The 22,042-nt window shown below is 42.0% G+C and overlaps 3 protein-coding genes across 3 annotated transcripts; 1 reads left to right on the top strand and 2 right to left on the bottom strand.

Annotated features, from left to right (window-relative positions):
• Window positions 1-9: 9 nt before the first annotated feature.
• Window positions 10-9,555, bottom strand: LOC135333003 (uncharacterized). Its single transcript, XM_064527945.1, has 7 exons — window positions 9,395-9,555; window positions 8,100-9,032; window positions 6,129-6,267; window positions 2,231-2,444; window positions 1,614-1,718; window positions 981-1,390; window positions 10-796 (listed from the first exon to the last, which is right to left on the bottom strand). The coding sequence occupies exons 2-7, from the start codon at window positions 8,942-8,944 to the stop codon at window positions 170-172; spliced, it is 2,340 nt and encodes a 779-aa protein (XP_064384015.1). The 5' UTR covers window positions 8,945-9,032; window positions 9,395-9,555; the 3' UTR covers window positions 10-169.
• On the top strand, window positions 9,550-10,561 carry LOC135333007 (EEF1A lysine methyltransferase 4-like). Its single transcript, XM_064527949.1, has 2 exons — window positions 9,550-10,086; window positions 10,227-10,561. Exons 1-2 carry the CDS (start codon window positions 9,655-9,657, stop codon window positions 10,542-10,544), a joined length of 750 nt encoding a protein of 249 aa, XP_064384019.1. The 5' UTR covers window positions 9,550-9,654; the 3' UTR covers window positions 10,545-10,561.
• A 1,880-nt stretch (window positions 10,562-12,441) lies between these two features.
• LOC135333002 (centrosomal protein of 104 kDa-like) lies at window positions 12,442-22,042 on the bottom strand. Its single transcript, XM_064527944.1, has 27 exons — window positions 21,858-22,042; window positions 21,765-21,802; window positions 21,384-21,475; window positions 21,135-21,256; window positions 20,658-20,756; window positions 20,278-20,391; window positions 19,926-20,017; window positions 19,599-19,708; window positions 19,487-19,542; window positions 19,276-19,359; window positions 19,019-19,184; window positions 18,354-18,534; window positions 17,927-18,173; window positions 17,326-17,490; window positions 16,975-17,073; window positions 16,796-16,831; window positions 16,614-16,679; window positions 16,409-16,456; window positions 15,970-16,074; window positions 15,676-15,756; window positions 15,151-15,279; window positions 14,556-14,594; window positions 14,437-14,496; window positions 14,054-14,178; window positions 13,712-13,820; window positions 13,227-13,427; window positions 12,442-12,789 (listed from the first exon to the last, which is right to left on the bottom strand). Exons 1-27 carry the CDS (start codon window positions 21,930-21,932, stop codon window positions 12,619-12,621), a joined length of 2,910 nt encoding a protein of 969 aa, XP_064384014.1. The 5' UTR covers window positions 21,933-22,042; the 3' UTR covers window positions 12,442-12,618.

Below are 22,042 nucleotides of genomic sequence, written 5' to 3'. Positions count from 1 at the left end.
TCATCGCTCTCAAATTAATATAATATTTTATTTTCGAAGAAAATTAATAATACAAAAAGTGCATTAGCATTATTAGAAAGTAGAAGTGAACAGCTGGATACATGTAACTATTATACAGAACACCTGACACAACCAGAACACACACACACACACACATGCATGCATATACTCATACATCAGTCTCTAAGACCATGCTTTCTCTGCCAGAGTCTGAGTTCCCGACAGAGTTACAGCGACCCGACTTCCCGTTGGGCTGCAGCGAGGGTGTAATGCGTGTGGGGTGTAAGGTGGGCGGGATATGTGCAGCCTGGGGTTTGGAAGATTCATACTTCATACGAAGCACATTTACTCCATTAGACACGGGCTCGATTGTCTTGGGTCTCCTCTGACCGGTGGCGGCATGAACATCAAATTCTTGGGACCGTGAGAGGGGCTGTAGTCGTTTCATGTGATCCAATCTTTTGTCTTCCAAATGTACTTTTTCGTCCTTTACTTCCTTTGCTGGCACTTCTTCACTGTCTTTATTGCCTTCGTTAGTATTGGTACGCGTCAACCAAGTCTGTGATCCTTCAGGAGCAATTTGATCCATGGACTTTGACATAGGGTGGTTATTGGGAAGAGTAGCACTAGTGGTTGTGAGGGTGGAGTTAACAGCTGGCTTGTGTAGAGGGACCTTAGAAACGAGAGTGATGTCATCGGCAGAGGAGGCGGCCACAAGGGAAGAGAGGACTTGGGACTCTCGCTGTCGACGAGCCAGCTCAATCTGGTAGACTGGGTTGGAGTAGAGTCTCCCAATCTATGAGTGGGCGGGGAGTATATTTATGAGAGTTTGGCAGATGCTAACTAGTTTTACAGGCATTTGGTAAAGATCAATAGTACGAAATGAAATGTTTGGCACGTATCCTATGCCATTGTATGTGTGGGAATATCCACATCTGGTAAACATCAACATTAATTTTGGTAAAGATCAGTAAGCTCACCTGAAAGCCATCCTCTGTGGTCGATCCTTGCTCTGAGGATGACATCTCCTCACCCTCTGCTAAGACGTTCACCAGAGGGTTCTCCACACCTACCTGGACATCCTGGCTGTACCCAAAATCAGATATCAGTCCGTCCACCAGATTATCCAGCGAGGCTGTCGCACGTAATGTGTTCCTTGTGAGGTCAGTCTCGCTGTTTTTTTCTCGGCCTTGATGAGGGATGATGACGGTGGAAGCAAGCTCCCCGGCCGAGTTGACGTATGTGGAGTGCTCCTCGATGACCGAGTCAGGGTTGTTGCAGGAATAGTCCAACTCTTCAATGGCTTCGAGGTCTCTCCCGTTTGTGAGGTGAGTGTGAGCTGTTGTACGTGTGAGGACGGCCGTTGATTTGCTCCACGTGCTCTCTGTGCCTGCGTGTGTGTGCGTGGGGGGGGGAGGGGTTATTGTTATGTTATTATAATTATATTAATTCACATTTAAACCAGCGTCTGTCAGGCAAAGGTGTCACAGTATGCATATGAATTTCATGCAGCCACAGGCTAACGTACAGCAGCCCAAACTATTGAACAAGTGCCCTAAACAACTTTGTATTTGCTGCTCCAACCTGACTAAGCGTACGTATGTCACTCTCACCAATGCTCTGTCTTCCCACACTTCCATCCTGTTGTCTGAACCTCTTCCTGCGATTGTACTCACTGTTTTCTGAGCGAACGTCCCCGGCAGGTGCACGGGCGGCAGCTGTGAGGGAGAGGGGCACTCATAATGCAGACAGAACAGGAAATAATTATGATTAGGATGTGTGTAGCACTCCTTGAACACCGAACACCGAACACCCCAACAGCTGTTGAGGTACACGCAATTATCACGGAATCTCATGATGCAAGGCTGTAATTGCTCGGTAATGGACACAAATACATTCACTAAAATTCTGTGTTACTCCAAATTGTTTGTGATATTCCCTCAGGGCCAAACGATGCACAATGTAGTAGCCATTGTATCAGGCAATGGTATTATATCCACAGATAGATTGTACCTATAGTGACTGAGACCACCATTAATCAAGTACCATTGTTTAACGTGGGATATTAACTGTGGCTTTAATGGGGAAAAGCATGCGAGTAAAAGGGTACTAACTATTACTAAGCCATCTCCCCACTGCCACCAAAGTTCACGGTAGAAAATTCCCAAGTGTAAAGTTAACTTTTGTGGGCATAATTATACATACATGTACAATCATGTATAGCACTCACCAAACACATCCTTGAGTGGTGGAGACACACACCTGCAGCACTTGCTCAGCACTAGTTTGATCACATACCAGTAGGCCAATCGGTACTGTCTGGCAAGAATACCGTACAGAAGGGGATTTATGGCTGTAGCAATCACTGAGAAACGAATTCCCCAAAATATGGCATCCTCAAGACCCTCTGAAGAGTCTTGCACTTCTGCGATGATAATGACTACCTGTGGGTGTGGTGTGGGTGTGGTGTGCATATACATGTACTGAGTGTGCAAACATGACAATGGATGTGTACTTAGGAAGACATTATTATTACTTGGCAACAAGCAGGTTTGTGGTGCACCCCTTCACGGAACAAACCTAATGCCTAGGTGTTCCTAAGGTAACCACACTTGCATAACTTACAGCCAGTTAGAGGCTTCTCAACCACAACTGAGAACAAACCACTTAGCGGCAGAGCAAACTTTAAACTAGCAAATATGTGTCTGAGTAGACCAATTGCTTAATCATCTTGCCTCCTACAGGATTACTATCATACCATACAGTACAGCTACAGAACTGGATTCTTCTTTAGCACTCATTAACACTCGGCTTTGTTTTGTCTACAACCATTTTGCACTTAGCATTTAGAGCACTTGAAGTAAATACGAGAGTTAGTATCCAGGTTAATTAATGGGTATCATAATTATAATGGGTACTTCCGAGAAAGGCAGGATGTCCTAGAACTGAAGTAATTAAAAGCAAAATAAGTCAATTCATAAAACTGCACGTGTACAGTATATACACGTACAGGACCAGCTGTGGTCACCACGACTGTCTCCAAGTTAATGACATTCACTGACAGAGAAGCACCCCTACACGCACACTATGGCTGAACTCTGAACCCCAGCAGATATTATTAAATACCACTTCAAAACAGTGGTTAGCACCCACGTACGATGTCGATAAATAGTAACAGCAAAAATGTTTGGATAGCTACATGTACATGCACAGCTGTTGTCACTGCAATTATTGAATAGTGACATCAGTATAGGGCAGGCAGTGTCCAGATGGCAAGTTCAAAGTACACAAGGTGTACTGCATTCAAAACATACACTTACGTACATACCCAGCAGGCACCAAATGAACCTCTGCTAAAGGTCACAGTTCATGACATCACATACACACAATGTGACCCTACAAGCATACATCTGGAGCAGCTGAAACGACAGGAAAGCTGAAACATGAGTAACCACACACACACACATTGACAGGATGCAATTAAAACGTTTGAAAAGTTAACCTATTGCTCACATACATTGTATGATATCAGCATTGGAAGGCAGCCATTAGTGATTGATGTATAGGGCATCAATCTCAACTCTGAGCCCCAGCACACATTACTCAAACAGTGTTAGCACTCACGTACAGTACGCTAGCTGTCAACAGTAATGTCAAGGAGTTATACAGAAAACAAGGAGCCAACTATGTTTGTATGTTTGTTTCATACTATTAAGTATTATGCTCCCAGATGTTGGAATGGACACGCATTGCGAAAGGCTGTCCTTTGTTGTAATATACGTATACGACAACTGAAACTAACAGCTGTTGATATTAAATGCAAGAGTATGCAGAGTATACGTGAGCAGATCTGATTAACCATCACTTTAATGAACTATCACTCTGTTGCCTAGCAACTACAAGCAAACAACGTACTTACATAGCCAAACATGGCACTGGTACACAATGTTTGTGTGCACAAGGGAGGAATATGTAACATGGGACAACAGGACACACCCTTAATTACTAGAGTGGGTGTGTACCCACATAGGGTAAGTTAGCTACACCCTACATAATGGGGGTATTTTTTTTACTTAAGACACTTACACAACCATAAGTTCCTGGCTAGAATCTATAGCAGCCAAGCAGCATGGGTTTCTTTGGTACAGTTTAGCAGTGTTTCCTGTTGCCTAGCTACCTGTGTGGGCCTTCAACAACTGCAACTATAGACACAGAGCACAGCAGCTACCGAATAGTTTCTTCAATTACCGACCAGGATGCTGAGTAAAACCTACACAAAACACCCACTAAGTGGGTAATATCGAAAGTTTAATTGACAAGTTTCCTTTCTGGCAGCAGGAGTGGGTATTAGGTCTGTAGGTTTGCTTAGGTCTAACAACATTCAGCTCATTGATGTAGCCTAATTATACAAGCATGAACATAGCACCTACATTGTAAATGAATAATGATTGCCGCTCGTCTTTCAGCATACAGTAACGAGTGCCCGCTCGTGAAACACACTAAATTTGTGTGGTTGACACACTATTAACTTACAGCCTTTTGAAATGAGCAGGCCATGAATACTATTAACACGCACAGTACGAGCAATGGGTGAATGGGTGGTCTAGCTTTAACTGCCATTGCTGGTTGCAGTGACAACAACCTTGCAAACAAACACAAGAGACCACCATGCACATACCTTACCTTACACACACACTGGACGTATAATTGATAATTCATTATATATAAAAGGATGCTTGTAAACATTGCTTGTACACATTCCTGAGATTACAGTGGCAACAAGTTTGCTCACTGCTAAAACTACGGTACACAACCACAACTTTAGACACTACCAATTCGGTTCAGAACAATCATTACACGCTCTTATCGTCACTAGATGTTGACAGAATAACCAGTGAACTAGCAATGACAACTGAGCAAGCCGCTCTGTATTGCCGACACTTATAACAGAAACAAAATGTAACACGAAAAGATCGACAGCTCCCAACTAATATATCAACTAAAAGATAACGGTATAATGAGAATCCTAATTGTTAAATGTCCTGATAAGGGACACGTGCTTTAATTATAGTGTAGTTGATCATGCAATTAATGCTTTTCTTACCGACCACTATTGCAGCAAAAACTCAGTTACCATGCAGTGCTGTATGTTTATAAACAATGCATGCAGCAATCACCGTCTTTTCAAAACAATGTGTTTATAAGTACATGTACTCACTAATTAAGTGTATTAAATCAAGTGTACTGACGTAATTTAGACAAGAAACTGAATGACATGTATACTAAATTATTAATAGTACATGTACATGTACATGTAGGAGGTTGCCATGACACACACGTTACAACGTAGCACAGTGTACAAACACCATGCAGCCATTGAAAAATCAGCAAAACACAAAACACAAAGGCCATACTGCCTTGCTTAAAACATGGGGACAGACTAGACACAACGGTATTTATAAGTGCTTCTCTCCTGGAAAAAATACACATCAAGTCTAAGGGAGCCCATAGCTGAGATAACTTTGTCCACACACCCACCCACCCATATGTACAGCAAGGCCTTAGTGGGACAGAAGCCAGAGGAAGTTGATGACATTTCCACCCCTAACACACAGTTAGCTCATCCATACAGGGACACCATGTATCAACTTATGAATCAGTGTAGCCAAACTGAGTTGTATCCTTAAAAGTTGGTTTCCTGTGAACTTGCTAATATTTTACAGCCACTATAGCTAGCCAACCAATCATCAAATATGCATTGAGGAAAGTCCCAGTGTGTGCCTGGGGGTGCTAAAACAACTTCAATGAAGACAGGCCTTTCACTATTCAAGAGAATAATGTTCACAGCAACTGTGCTAATAATATTATGACATACTTCTTGACAAAGAGAACAGACACATATTCCTGACGTACAGGAGCACTACCCACAAAACAAACAAATTCTACTTAAGAGGCTTGGTATTCTCAAGCACAATGTTAAACCAAAATTAATACAATTACATAAACTCTAAGTATGGGAGCAGGAGTCATACACCTTACTCAACACTACTTTAAAATTATAAACGGCTAGACGTAGAGGTTGCTATGAGAGGTTGCTATAGACATAAAGTAATAATGATGTCACTCACAAGAATGGCTGTCCAGGTGAGGTAGAAGAGAAAGACGACCGCAAACAACATGACTGCAAACTGAGCCTCCACTCCAAATTGGAACTTCTCAACTACCAGAGGAGCGGCCTTACGCAGGGACTTGCTCAGATCACTGATCCTGTGTGTGTGTGTGAGTGTGTATTGAAGGGTTCAGTTTTCTCCAAATAGTGGACATTAAAAGACTACACTCTCAAACATACTTGAAGAGCTAGATTGTAATCTAACAGGAACACAATCCCTCCCCATAAAACAACATTAATTTTGAACTATGTCCTCATTTCTTATCTAGTAAAAGCCAAGAAAGAATACAAGATCTTGGGAAACAAACAAGACTGGACCTCACGGCTGCACTTCAGTCTTTAATACATTGGCTAATGTTACTATAGCAGCACAATTATCCTGCTACAGTTCCTTCACTGACTGTCATTGAAGCATGACAACATGAAACCTGATATCATAGTGGCAGTTAGCTCTACAACAATGGCCGCTCTAAGAGTACTCCAATAATTGAGGTAGTTTCGGGTTACCTGGAGTAACACAAGTGGAGACAAAGGTACTGTACAAACATATCAACTACATTGTCATTAGTGACAATGCATGACAATAAGTAGGCCACAGATATATACATTACACGTAAAACATGAGAAACGGTTCTAATACCTACATGTCTTAATAATTATGCAGACATGTACATTGTACACTGGTCTAGCTGGTCACAGTGCAAGGTAGGGTCGGTTGTATACCATCATGCACAGTGCAAGGGAAATGGGCAGACAGAACAAAGGGATGAGGGAAGCCAGTAGAAGGCAAACAAACAGATGGTCAGACCAGTAACAAAATCACAGTGTCTGTGTGGTGGTGCACTGCTAAGGTTTCATTAGGAAGTACATACAAGCAAGTACATGTACCTACAAAGTAAAATTTGTACACATTACATAGCCTCGTTCCCAGGGCTTACTTTTTCTTGCTGTTGTCACTGTTCATCCATAAATCACAAGAAAGACACAGTGAGGCAGCAAAGAAAGAAATGGGCGTACAGTTAAGAAAAGTAAGGCCTGGTTTGGGAAATCGCGTGATCCACAAGGATTTTTATGAACGTGGGCGATATGTAGCCCACAATCATGACGTAAGGTATTCTCCCACGCATTCAGAGTTAATAAAACTGTACTGAGACAACCACCCAAGCTGTGCTGCAAGTCAGATCAGAGAACCAGCGTGGCCAGCTCTGGTGGCAGTAGCTACCTGCTATATGATAATGATGACTAAGCTATTCTTGATCTATACTAGCATGTAGAAAGACACAAGAAAAGGTAATAGTCTGATAGAATCTAAACACACAATCTAGACTAGTAGATCATCTAGCTAAGCCTAAGGTATATAGCTAGCTATAGTGCTTGCAAACTTCCAGTTCCAAGTCCATGTCCAGCTTGCTGCAGGCAAAGTTTTATTAGTCATAGATATCTGCGTGGGCAGTCCAACATCTCTAGCTCAGCATGCCCACGCTCATTTTCACCCTTCTACCACCCTTCTACCCTCACGCGACTTCCCGATACAGGCTCTCCTTTTTCCTAACTCTACGTCTATTTCTTTCTTTATTCCTCCAATTAATACCGTATTTTATCTCATTGAACGATTAAGACAGTATTTTATCTTATTGAACGATTGTGATAAAGAACAGAAAAAGGAGAGCCTGTGTAGAGGCTACACATTACACATCCAAATGAGGGTACTAAACAAACGTTAACTTCCACTCAATCTAGTCACATGTACAGCTAACCTCGATCATTTCCTCTTACTAAGGGAGGGAGCAGCTATCTACAGTGGCCTTAGTTACTTATATCAAAACCTACCCTTCCATGGACACACACAGAGTGAATAAAAGTGCATACTTTCACAACGCCATTAACACATTCAGAGTCATGCAGACCCAATTTACTACATTGTACACACCTGGTAGTGAGGTTGGGCTTGCTGAACTTGACCTCATGCTGTCGGTCCTGAGCATTGGACTGCTTGTTATACTTGTCCTGTACTCTGAGCCTCTGTCTCCGTCTGTACACTAGAGACAGCTGCACTGACACGGCAACAAAGCAGAACAGAACGATAATGTACTGCACTGCACCGTACACAATGATTGAATAGGCATAATCACTGTCGACATCGAACAAGCAAAATCCTTCATGGGGAAGAATACTAGTGCAGGGGTCCAGTGCGGGAACAATACTCAGAGCAATTGCAGCCAACCAACAGAATACCAGAATCACTGCAACTTTTTTCGGAGTGGCATGTCTCCGGTAGAAGAATGGATGTATCACAGCAAGGTATCGTTCGATGGATACTATCGTAACGATCAGTACTGATGCGTAGCGAGTGAACTGGGCCACAGTAGCGTAGATTATACACTCTGCACTGTTGTGCATAAATCGGAACCCTGAGAAATAAGCGTATATTGAGAAGGGCACAGGAATAGTTGCTGCAACAAGGTCAGTTATGGCAAGCCCTACAACAAGGACATCTGGAATCTTGTGTATCTTAAATTTTGAAAGCAAAGCGATTGTACAAGTGTTTCCAATGAGTGACACAACAAAGATTAAAACTGCCGTAAATCCTCTTTCTACATTTACTCCGATTGGACTAGTACAGTTTTGATTGTAGAGTGCTGTAATGTTATCGAGAACATCCGGTTGACATCCAGCCACCATTGCTTCGCCGAGGTAGTTACAAATATCTCGATTCTGGTCCTCCAGCATCTCCAGCATCACCATCGTAGCATTACAGTCGAAACCGCAAGCCATTTTGAAATCACCACTGGTTACCACAAATTATTAATTGCGTTCAATTAGCTGGGCCTTTGAAGGAGACAGATTGGTGTGTTCTGAAGCTCTGTAGTTAAATGGGGCATAACATGTACTAATGGTTGATATAGTATGAATGATATACTATTACTATACAGGCTATGCACTATGAAAAGGAGTATTTAAAAAAAAAAGTTTGTACACTGCAATTTCCTATCTATAAACATGGTAATTAATTAGGTCTAAGATTACAGAAAAAATAGCTAAACAATACACCATGTTATAGAGAGTACATAAGATAGCATTATTTTGTCTACAGAGTTATTTTAGATAGCCATGGTCACCAGACCATCAAATTTAATCTGGTCTAGAGAGACAGCACAGTGCAGGTACGTGCAAGTGAACGATACAATCAGATATGGGCCGGCTTGCATATACCACAAAACTAACCTTATAAATCTGTCGCCGTTTGATTGTGTGCACAGACTGTAAAATAGAACTAACTCTACTAGCTAGCTCTAGCTTGATTTTTGTCTAGGCTTTACACAAATTAATAGGTAATGCAGATCAAAAGGTGGGTGTGGTGCTTCACTGCACTAACGAGCTCTATTTAACCGAAAAACAAGAAACTTGAACAAGATCGAGCTGTTTCATGTCTTTTGAAGTGAAAACTTGAAAGATAAAGGCTTAACACCCAGATTAACACTTCCATGCAGTGTGCTAATAAATACAAGACCCAAAGCTACTGGGACGAGAGGTACACGAGTGAAGAAAGTTATGACTGGTTCTGTGATCTCCAAGCATTGGACAGTCAGATCCATGATCTGCTAAAACCAACAGACAACATCCTAGTATTGGGATGTGGAAACAGCACACTCAGCAGTTCACTGTACGACAAAGGCTATCACAATATCCACAACATTGATTTCTCTCCTATCGTAATTGATGGAATGAAGAGGAAGCATGTTTCATTAGTCGACATGACCTGGCATGTGATGGACATGCTAGATTTGAAATTTGATAATGAGACGTTCGATGTCGTACTGGACAAGGGTAGTATTGATGCACTACAAGTGGACCAGGGGGACGTCTGGGACCCTCGACCAGAGGTCAAAGTACAACTGGAAAAAGCTCTATCAGAGGCACGTACGTACGTGCATAATATTGAATATAATATAGATGCATATCTATCAAGCTACAATGTATGTACGTATTAGGATCAGATAACAGCATAGTCAGCATGCTGTAATTTGATTTCTCTATTTTCACTGTACATGTATAGGTAAGCCGAGTGCTGAAAGTGGGCGGTCAGCTTCTCTCCATCACGTTCTCTCAGCCCCATTTTAGAGGCAGGCTGCTCTACCAACCGCACACATTTTGCTGGAACGTACGACACTCCGAGTTTGGGACTGCCTTTCACTACTTTATGTACTCTGCCACCAAGAGGAGGTCGGCCGAGGAGGTGATCGTGAGGCAACAGGAAAACTATGAATTCAATAACTTGTATTCTAGTCCGGCTGCAGTGGCTTGCTTAGACTACGATGATAAAGATGATAAGTTTTTGTGCAATATTGGTGATGTTTTTGGAGTGGAATTATGATAGACTTTTATTATGAATGTTGCAAGCACCGCTGCTTCTCAGCATGTTTACCTCGCTCCTAGTGTTGCCTTAACTGTATTGTACTGTGTAATTATGCATGGTAATGTGTTATACGAAATAATTTGCAATTGTTCAATGAATGAATTCGTTAGACACTGTTTAGGAACTAGCCCTGAGGACTTCTAAATCATGTGGTAAACAGTGTCTAAGCATTTTAGATCATAGCAACCTAGCCTCGATTCCAGGCCGCACTGAGGCCTTGTGAAGGAGGCTAATAGCAACCATGAGTATTTATAATTAGCCAATCATGTTCTTCTATCTTTGCTACATGATTTTCTAAGTGAAGTACATGATTTTCTAAGTAAGTACATGATTTTCTAAGTTGGATAGAACACTTCCTTTAGCCAATCAAATTGCAGTATTTATGGCAAACATGATCTAATTAAACACAGCAACGCATATATACGAGTATAATACATAATAGTTAGACACTGTTTAGAAAGTTTCTACATGATTTATAGTATCCCAAACGCAGTGAGGGTTCTACTAGCCCTGAGGACTTCTAAATCACGTGGAATCTTCCTAAACAGTGTCTAAGCATAGCAACCATGAGCAGATATATAGCCTAGCCTCGATTCCAGGCCGAGTTGTTTCGACAACTATCAACTTTGTTCTATTAAAAAAAAATTGGCCTGGGACCGAGGCTAATATCTAGCCTTGAATGTTCTTACCTAATCTTTACTACATGATTTTCTAAGTGAAGTACATGATTTTCTAAGTAAGTACAATGTACATGATTTTCTAAGTTGGATACTAATAGCTAATCAGATTGCAGTATTTATGGCAAACATGTTACAGTCTAAAGAGTAGTTGTACTTAAATGTAAATATCTTATGATTGGAACATTTCTAAGAAAATCTGCTGATACCATTGTGTAGGCATGAATAAGCTACAACATATCCAAAATTGTTTCCATGACAACATAAGGTGGTGGGTGATTAATAAAACATTGTTATAGTGGGTAATCGGTTAAGGAGAGAAAAGGCCAACGGTTTCCGGCTAAGGTTTGGAACTTTGTCACAACATCTATAGATAGTTTGGCTATCTTATGAAAGAATCGATATTGCTTAAAATTAATATCTACACATCCTCCGCAGTGCTCAACATTACTAGTTTTTAGTGCCGTTTCAGTTAGGGAGAGATTCGAAGAAAATTTTACGGCTAAGGTCTAAAAATTACACGGAGTAAGCTTGAATAAATCGTCTAACTTTTGAAGAAAAATTTTTCTGTTTAGTTCTGGAGATAATTGGTGTTACGTACATTTTTTTACGATCACCCCCTTTATCACCTAAAACTACAACAACTTTTGGGGTAATATTTTTGAATCATGTTGTAGCTTATTCTTTTACCTATACAAAGGTATCAGCACAATTTCTTAGAAATGTTCCAATCTTGAGATACATTTAAGTACATGCAACTACTCACCTATTTTTGTATTCTACTCTCTAGACTGGATGCAGGTTGGGAATGATGACATTTAAATGGGTATACACTGCAACAATAAAATTGCAAAACCTAAAAATATTACTAGTATAAATACACACGATCCTCGCCAGATCGCAATAGTTAATTAGATTGCAAAGGGTATAATTATGATAATGGGGCGAATCACATGCATGCAGGCATGGATGCAATTATGCATGTGTGTGCTTGTGCTTGCATCTTTTGTGTGTGTGTGTGCGGGCATAATATTATGGTGCTGGTATGCATGTGTGTGTATAGAAAGAAATGGTAATTTAAAAGTAATTGAAAAGGTCACTTTACCTACAGACCACACTGATTAATTATCATTGGTGCTGCAAGTCCATAGTAACGATTACTGCTTCACATTAAACTGTAACAGTGAATAATAATTATATAATAATATTATAGTCATGTATAATGGTATAATGGTACGATATATGTATATACGTATAAGGCCACAGAGTGTAAGAATTGAACTGAATAATGAATGATAATCAGATAATTATTACATACGCAAAATTGCGCGTTATGAGGGATGAAAAAGGTTCAGTTACTTTGTTCTAATCTTATTAGGGCCCCGCCCCCCTGGTTTGGGAATATTTGTTCCTCTACCAGTAGTAGTTTTCTTCAGTCCGACTGGCCTCTTAGGGGGAGCCCCTTTCCTACGAGGGTTCTTCTGACATGCCTTCGGGGCATTGCCCATTAGGTGACCCCGCCAGCTCTGCAAAGGGGAGGGGCAGTTGATAACAATGACATAATGGTAGAGGAATTGCTAATAAATTGTCAGTATTCCAACTGAATAAACCACCAGGAATGCTACGGATGTAGGTACATGCCAGTACACGTGTGTACATTCTATGCATACATGTGTATTGTATCATAATAATATTATTAAAAAATGAAAGGCTGAGAGCAGGCCAACCACACAATACATGCATGACTCAAGCCAAATACTACCACTGTGTTCTCTCAAGAGAAGAATGTGAACAAGTTGAAGGGTGGGGCTATGAACTTGCTTTATAGCATTCATCACAAGTGGCTATTGGCTTCTACATACATGTACGTGCACCTAATACATACCACGCAAGAAAATAATATCATTTTTGTGCCTCCTTAAAATAATTAACAGTGGAATGTAGCTATTTGTAAACAACCTACCTCCTCTCCATCCTGCACTCTTGAGTGACACAGAGGACACAGAGTGTGCCCGCCCGCCAGCGTCTTCCCCCGACAGCTGGTCACATGACCTTCATATTGTTTTTCTAGGAGCGCCTCTCGGCAGTGAGGGCACTCCTTGAACTTTGACTTTGCCCCACACTCATTCAGCCAGTGCTTTGTGAGTCCAGAAATCTCTATCACCTGAGAGACGCAATGAGAATGCATTGTTAGCAGGTGCAATACATAACACAACGAGAGAGAGATACAGTGAGTAACATACATAACACACACACAAGGAGAGCCATACTACGGTACTAATCTAATGCATATTGTCAGGTTTAAGTTAAGCAGGAGCATAGTTTTTTAATTATAGACAATACATACAGTATACCTACACTGATACATTTGGAAATTATAGTTTCTTTACAGCATTTAATTGTACATGTACTGTACATGCTGCAAAGAAGTGCCTTGTTGGTATTTACCTGAGAGCAGTAAGGACATGACTGAAGCATGGGGCAGCGCTGGAGGTAGTGCGACTCCATCCCACTCTCAGCAAACTCTCTACGCTGCTCTCCACAGAACACACACGTCCTACAAAACCACAAGAGGATACAGACATTATCAAACGTACAGTACGCACTGTACAGGTGTATGTTCTATAATGTGTAATTGAACCATAGAATTATATGGAGCCAGATTTCAGTTCTAACATTCACTATGCAGCTACATGCACATGTATCCAAACTAATGAAAGGCAATTTGTGCACTGGATAGCTAAAACTCTGTTATAATGACAGAATTATCCCAAAGCATAATATACTCACGTGTCGATATTGTCACTGGTTTTACTGGTAGTGCTATTGTCCTCTGTACTCGTGTCCGCCGTGGGGGGGCCACCCGCTGAGACAGAGGCCTGTTCCGATACACTCTCCACCTCCTCTTCCTTCACCTAGCAGAAGAGGTACGTAACTTACATACATACATGTAGCACCAACACTTAACAATCACTGTACCTGCATACATGCAGCAGTTACTATTATGAGGGATAGTAAATATACTTCTTAAGACATGTCCCACTGATGAAGAGATGCAAGTGGGAACTACACGGACCCTCTAACTGCACATAGCCACAAGGAAACACCATGCACTGTACGTACATGTAGACTGTTGGTCCAACACACAATGTACATGTAGTTTCCCAACTCACAACATTTCCTTGAGCAGCCAGTTGTCGAAGGGCTTCCACTTCTCCTTGCAGCTTCTGAATCTACGCAAATGCACAAGATTACAAGCTACCGACCATGTTTTAACTGGTAAGTACTGCACCTCTTTATTCTTGGCTTTCTCAGCAGCCACACGGACAGCCTGCAGCACATACACAGCATATTATACTGACGGAGAAGCTAATATCAAGTGCATACTTTTTTTATTTCCTGAATGCCATTACTGTGATATACAGTGTACGTAGGTATGTCTACCTTTCTGATACAAGTGCGACGGTAGGTACAGGGACTAGGCAATTATTAGTGTGACAGTAGGCAATTATTAGTATGACAGTAGGTACAGGGACTAGGCAATTATTAGTGCAACAGTAGGTACAGGGACTAGGAAATTATTAGTGTAACAGGAAAAGAAGGCTAACTATTACTAACATGTACCTTAGTGGTTTCAATGGGCATGCAGGGTGTCATACAGGATTTTGAAGTAGAGGGGGGAAATAAGAAAAGTAACCAGAAAATTTTGCTAAAAAAAAGGTCAACTGTTATTTCAATACCCTTATAGTATGTAAAATTGCCAGCTATGGACCCTCAGTCAGCAAAAAAAGGGGGGGGAAATTGGAGATAGGGGGGGGATATCCCCCCTTTCCCCCCCCTGTATGACACCCTGGCATGTGCACACTGTTACAGTAGCAGATACTGACCTCTTTCTCTGCCTGTGTTGGCACTCCGTCGATACGATCAAAGCCCTCAAAGATGGTCTTCCAGAGTGTCTTCCTACGAGAGGCAGCATCGTCGGGTACTGGTAGCAGCAGCCGGACTTCGTTGCCATACTGCAAGACGTAAAGAGAGGGAAGGGGAGTTTCAGTGGGTCACATGGCACTTACACAGCCAAATATACAGTGCAATAACAGTACAATCAAGTAATAGTTAAATAGTTGAGAGTTACATGTAGTGTTCCTATAATAATTATTGTTGTTTTGGGTGGACAGTGGGAATGTTTCCAAAGGTTACTTTGCCATAATTATATTGGCACGGCGTTTCCTTGATCTCAGAGGTTAAAAGACAACAATATAATTAGTACAATAAATTTGATCAACCACTTTGTTGTGCAGGTACAACCTTACCCATATACAATTCCACAAAAGCACTAAAAATACAGGCCAACACAGTCTCAGCTAGGGTAGTATTGTGATTTCTACATGTAGGTGTGTCAGTAATGGACTCACCTGCTTGTACAGGTCAAGAACCAGCTTGATGGCAGGCTCTCTCACTGTGCCATTAGGGTGACTCAGCAGAGGATTCAGAAACTGCACATGCAGTATACATGCATCGCGAATAAATAATAATAATAATGGCAATAAAAATAGAGATGAATCAATGTCACCACATACACACATGTAGAGATGATTGCCCTCAATAACGTACGTACAACAATATTATAGCAGCAATGATACAGTATACAAGCACCAGCTAGAGTTGAACATCAGTGATAAGTAAGTATAACCTCGTGAAATGAATACCTTCATGACAACTTTGAAGTCGATTCCACTGGACTCAAACCCGACATTGTGATAGAACCTGTCTAACAGTTCCACTCGACTCTGGGCCAATTTCCAGGGAATTTTCTGTGTGCAATGTAATCACTAGTCAGTACACACTCTACCCTATGATGATACTCTACCTTCTGTGTGTACATCACTAGTCAGTACACACTCTACCCTATGATGATACTCTACCTTCTGTGTGTACATCACTAGTCAGTACACACTCTACCCTATGATGATACTACTCTACCTTCTGTGTGTACATCACTAGTCAGTACACACTCTACCCTATGATGATACTCTACCTTCTGTGTGTACATCACTAGTCAGTACACACTCTACCCTATGATGATACTCTACCTTCTGTGTGCACATCACTAGTCAGTACATACTCTACCCTATGATGATACTTTACCTTCTGTTTGAATGGCTGGACCAGTAGAGGGCCTACCATAGCATAGGTCTGTATAATACAGAGGAGGGGAAATGCGTAAAGAATAATTATATTGCAGGTCGATATAGAGTTATTATTTTGGGGCTAGCAACACAAAGACGTTTTGCTCAAAGATATATATATACTACATTTACTGTCAAAATGTTAATTTAACGTATTTGTGCACCTTGATTTGGTGGTGCTCTGCCAGTGCTGAGATCTGGTTAATCGCTGCAGCAATTATCCTGGGTGCCTGCATGTGTGTATGATAGCATGGAATCAGGTTAATACGTGTTCATGTACAATTTTCTCAACAAAAGTCAGTAATCTGTCTTTTTGGAAAAACTTTAACAACAACTACGAACTGACCGTATCTCCAGTTCTACTGAGCAGCAGGGGCATAACCTGTAGACACAGAAATCAGTGATCGATATACACAATACAATGAGCATCTGAACAGCCGAAGTGAGCTACACACATACATGTAGCTAGCTATACAGCACGGCACTATAGGAGTGACATAACTACATACAAGAGGAGTGTGTCACCTTATCGACGATTAAGCTGAGCTCTGATTTTCCTAGTTTGTGCTTTTGGGCGAAGGGTCCCACTAGGTGGTTCAGCAGCTCAAGACCAAGCCCAAATGTCTAAGGGGGAAAATTAACATTATAGTTAAGACAGTGAAGAGCAATAGTTGATTCAGACTGTCTATAATGTTGGGGCTACATGTAGGTTGTAACTTTTAGTGCACATGCACCATAAATAATATTAGGACTACATTTGTAACACTGAGCAAACAGTCCAGGGATCCATAGCTCATAATCATAATTATACAATTACAGAGAAATATCTCCCTAATGCAAGTACTGTGTCTGTGGAATTACGATTACAAGACTCACCGACATGACCTTGTCCTTGAGTGCCTTGCTCAGTACCTCACAGGACGCTCGGACCAGACTGTTAGTCTCTTTACGGGACTCCTCCCCTTTCCCTTCCAGAACAGATAATAACTCTGTCAGTCCCTTCTCACGGAAACTATACTGCTTCGAGAAGATCAGCTCTAACTAGAGAGAGGAAGAGAAGGGAGGAAAGATGGAAAGAAAGGGGAGGGAGAGAGAGAGAAAGGGGAGGGAGAGAGAGAGAAAGGGGAGAGAGAGAGGGGAGAAGGATAGAGAAAGGGGAGACAGAGAGAGAGAGAGGGATGGGGGGGGGGAGATGAAGAGAAGGGGGAGGGAGAGAGAGAAAGGGGAGAGAGAGAGGGGAGAAGGATAGAGAAAGGGGAGACAGAGAGAGAGAGAGAGGGAGGGGGGGGGAGACGAAGAGAAGGGGGAGGAAGAGAGAGAAAGGGGAGAGAGGGGGGTTATACAAGCCTCAAATACACTATACATGCAGGTACACACGCTGTTGAATGCTCTAGGAAAATTACACAACCAACTTCCACTATTTTCGAAGGCACGTGTCGGTGTGTATTGATAGTGTACATACAAGATCAGTTTGTACCAGTTCCATTCCAAAGAAATCCAAGGCTACAGAGACTTTGTTGAGCTGCACTTCTGATAATGGCTCAGGTTTATCGGAAACATCCCCACCATCATCACCACGAGCACCACTACCATCACCAGGGTCACCACTGTAACTAGCTCCACTACCATCACCACCATCACCAGGGTCACCACCATCACGAGCTCCACCATTCTCACCACTGACGTTGGCATCCACTTCTTCCGCAGTCTCCAACTTATCTGCCCTGGGAACCAATTGAGCTCTTGTAAAGTTGGTAAGGATCATCACTTAAGCTGTTGAAATGACCAAAGTGCTATGCATTCATGCTAATGTGGTCTAGGACTTCGTTGAGTGTCCGGATGTGTTCTTATTTCAGTGAGTCCCACATTTAGGGGTGTCATTGTACAATAGAGACAACACTCACTTGGAAACGAGAGCCGGTAGTGGTCTGTCCTCGGTATGGTGTGTGCGAGAAGGGGGGGAAACCTGCTCCGTAGGGCCCCGAGGGCTGATAGGGGGAAGGCTGAGGGGGGAAACCTGCTCTGTGGGGCCTCGAGGGCTGATGGGGGGCAGGTTGAGGGGGGTGCGCCCAACACCGGCAGACTCTGGGAGAAATGGCATATAAATAGCTGAGTGTATAGTCATGTACCTACAAACTGTACACTAGCCCAAAAGAGCACAGTAGATACTGTAGGCTGGGTTTTGAATGCGAGATTCTTTTGACTGCGAATTGCGAATTGTTAGGTGTTCCCATTATAAATCAAATCAGTAAGTTACAATCGAATGAATCGCAGGGAAATATAGATATACAATTCCTTGTCACTAGAATTGCAATCAGGCTTGCACATGTCAAGTGTCATGCAATTGTTTAGCTATAGGCAATGAATGTGTATGCACACACATGTATACATGTAAGACTACCAGATAAGTGCTACAGGCCTAAAGAGTAAAATGATGCTAGAGAAGAGCTATGAATACCGAAAGCCCGGTTGTCACCGCTTTAGATGAACAAAAAACACTGGGGTATACTGACTTCTTTACAAAACAAGACAAGTACACTCAAAGCACTTGTTGTGTCCCCAATCTGACCTTGTTGTTGTTGTTCGAGATCAAAAGGTGTGTTTCGTTTGACTCTAGGATGACTGCTGCTCTCGTGATGGAGGGCACTGGTCCCACTGCGAGCTGAGCCATTGTTCATTAAGCCCTGGATGTCTAGTTGCTCATACATTTGCTTCCGTATAACATCCAACTGGGCCTGATGAAGTTCCAACAGTATTGGGTAAAGATCGAATTCTTACACATTGTACTTTAGGTAAAGGTCGTCAAATAAAAACCTCAATACATACCTTCTTTTGTTTGGCTGTGTCGTAGTCTTCTCTCTCTATGGCAAGCTTCTTCTCCACCTCATATCTGCAAAGGACCTCTCCAATCTGCAGTAAATTAGTGGCTGAATTCTACAACAGACAACTTAATCATTCTAGTAGCGAGCACAACATTATATGCATACTTGTGTGAACATGCATACATGTAGCAGAACTACATTGTACATGTCACTACCTTTTGTAGTTCTTCAATGACCAGTTTGAGCTGCTTAGCATATTGAAACTCTTCGTCTGTACAAAACAATAACTCATACACATATAATGTACAGCATTATAATTTGTTGTACCTCTAACTGCAGTTTTCTTCTTGGTGTCTAAGACTCTGATGAGGTCGGCAGTTTGTGGGTCTTGGGCCACAGCAAAACAGAGGTCATCCATGAGGGAAATATGGGCAGGTCTAGAGGGGATGAGACTAATAGCTCAGCGTGTACACAATCACATACTATATCTTAAACGGCATAATCCCAGCAAGATTTTTCAGACTGCACACCAATGTACAATGTAATGAACCATCCCTACAGGACTGTACACTCATACACTGTTGCATATGATGGTTACTAGCACAGAGTGACTGTACATAATCGTATCGATCACTCTGAATTTGTGTTCCTCACTTGTTGATGGTTCCCATGAGAATAGGGTCCCCGGTATTGTCATGTGACTGGTGCACGGAGGGCAGGTACGAGTGGATCACTTCAGACAGAGGCTGAAAGGAGACACAAACTTTGTCACATTGTGCGCTCATGAATGATGAATGAATTACATTATAGCAGTACGTACCCTACACAGAGAATCTACAGTTTGCATAAAGAGTTGACTTACGTACATCGTATATTGTAAGAGCTTACATGACATACAGAACCATGCTGCAAACTAAACCATGGGAAGCATATGGACAACGTGTGGCGTAGGCTACTACGTATTATACAATTGAGCTTGCACAGTGTGTTCTATACATACACTCACATCTGCCTTGCTTTTCTCGATGTAGTGACTGGGATGTTTTGGTAGTGAGCTGCTCACTCCCACTCTAGGCAACGAGTGTTGGTCCCCAATCACATTAAGAGCCACCAAGCTCACCTGTGTGTGTGGGAGGGGGGGGGCGGTTAGTACCGGTACGTCCTTGATAATTTGTATAGTTCAATGACAACTAGCTGCACTGTACGATAACAACATGCACTAACTAAGCTGTACAGCTTACATACAGCTACATGTACTATGCATGTACAGGTGGTAACAGTTCTAAACAAAATTGTAAGCATATAATCATGCATAACAATAATATTGTACATAATATATGTGAGCGCATGTCCTAATGAAGTCAGTGTCACTATAGTATAATGTACCTGATTGAAGAGGTTGAGCCTGTTGATGTGGTTGGGCTGCAGCACCAGCTTGATGAGGTGACCAGCACAGTCCAGATTGACAGATTTCAACTCTCTAGACTGGAGAGACAATGAATAGTACATTAACACACATACATGTACAACCTCCAATAAAGGACCCTCTGAGAAAGGGACACTGTATTAAATGCCCCTCAACAAGGGACAGTGGTTTCGTCTCCAAAACATAACCTCCTGAAATGTTTAATACTACATGCACACTATACAGTGCACAGAACACATAATACCGTACAGCAGATATAATTGGTGATTGGCAAATCTAGGTGAGGGTCGCCCAATTAAAATTAGCCAATTATACTTCAAGATGCAATCTCACACGTGATCAATAATGGTATGGTCAATTATCCTTTAATCGCCAAGGCTACCCGCTATACGTACGGTACACAATCGGGGCAATACAAGCATCCAGCCACCACTCACCCTGTATCCAGTCTGCTCATTGTCCGACAGTGAGACGTAACCCAGCCTCTTGAAGTGGGCAGCCTCAAGAGACGTGTGAGTGTCCGAAGGTAGCTCACCAACATACAGGTCAATCTTGGAAGCTGGAAGGAAAAAATTAATTATCAATTGCATGCAGATGATTGGAAAAGTGTCACAATCCTATAACGTGAAAATAGATGTTAATTGAAGTTAAAGCTTGGCTAATGACCCCACCCAGAAATCCCTCACCAATCATGTATTGATGTGAGAGAAGCTGCAGTTTCCTCACTCTTGCAGGAGGGTCCATTCGCAGCACCAGCTCCTGGGGGTAGAGGCAGTACCTGCACAGGGAGGGGATGTAGGTCACTAGGGGAGGGGGGAGGGGGCATTCTCTCTTTGCTATACGCCAAGGGTGGAAGTCACTACGTTTGCACATAACACATGATAATCGAAACAGCACCTAAGAGGTTTCCATAACACAGAATATGAACCTCAAGTTGTTGCATGCGATATGCATGAAAGGGTTAAACTTATGCACTATCTATTGATGTATCTAAGATTGACACAAAAGACAGAGGAATTTTAGTACACAATTACAAGCTCATGAAGTGCTAATATAGACCTCACTACCTTGGAGATCTCCATCCCTTGATGAATGGACTGTGTACCTAGGTGTAGAGCAATAGTAAACACGTGAGTGACTCTCAATTCCCTCCAACTCACCTCCAGGTCCTTTGGAGGGTAGTCATCTTCCCAACCGGTGCAGTACACAACTCGAAATTGTATTTTCTTTGGCATGACGTGACACCTCTGGATGCCTTCTTGCTCTCTGCAGAGATAACTATCTCTGCTCTCTGCTTGTTCTCTCTTTGCTGAAACTTGGCTTATTCAGTGAAGAGGGAGTTAAA

This window comes from Halichondria panicea, chromosome 3, assembly GCF_963675165.1.
Source record: "Halichondria panicea chromosome 3, odHalPani1.1, whole genome shotgun sequence".
Lineage (NCBI taxonomy): Eukaryota > Metazoa > Porifera > Demospongiae > Suberitida > Halichondriidae > Halichondria > Halichondria panicea.
The sequence above is the reverse complement of the archived record's forward strand: the minus strand, read 5'-3'. Positions and strand labels throughout refer to the sequence as shown.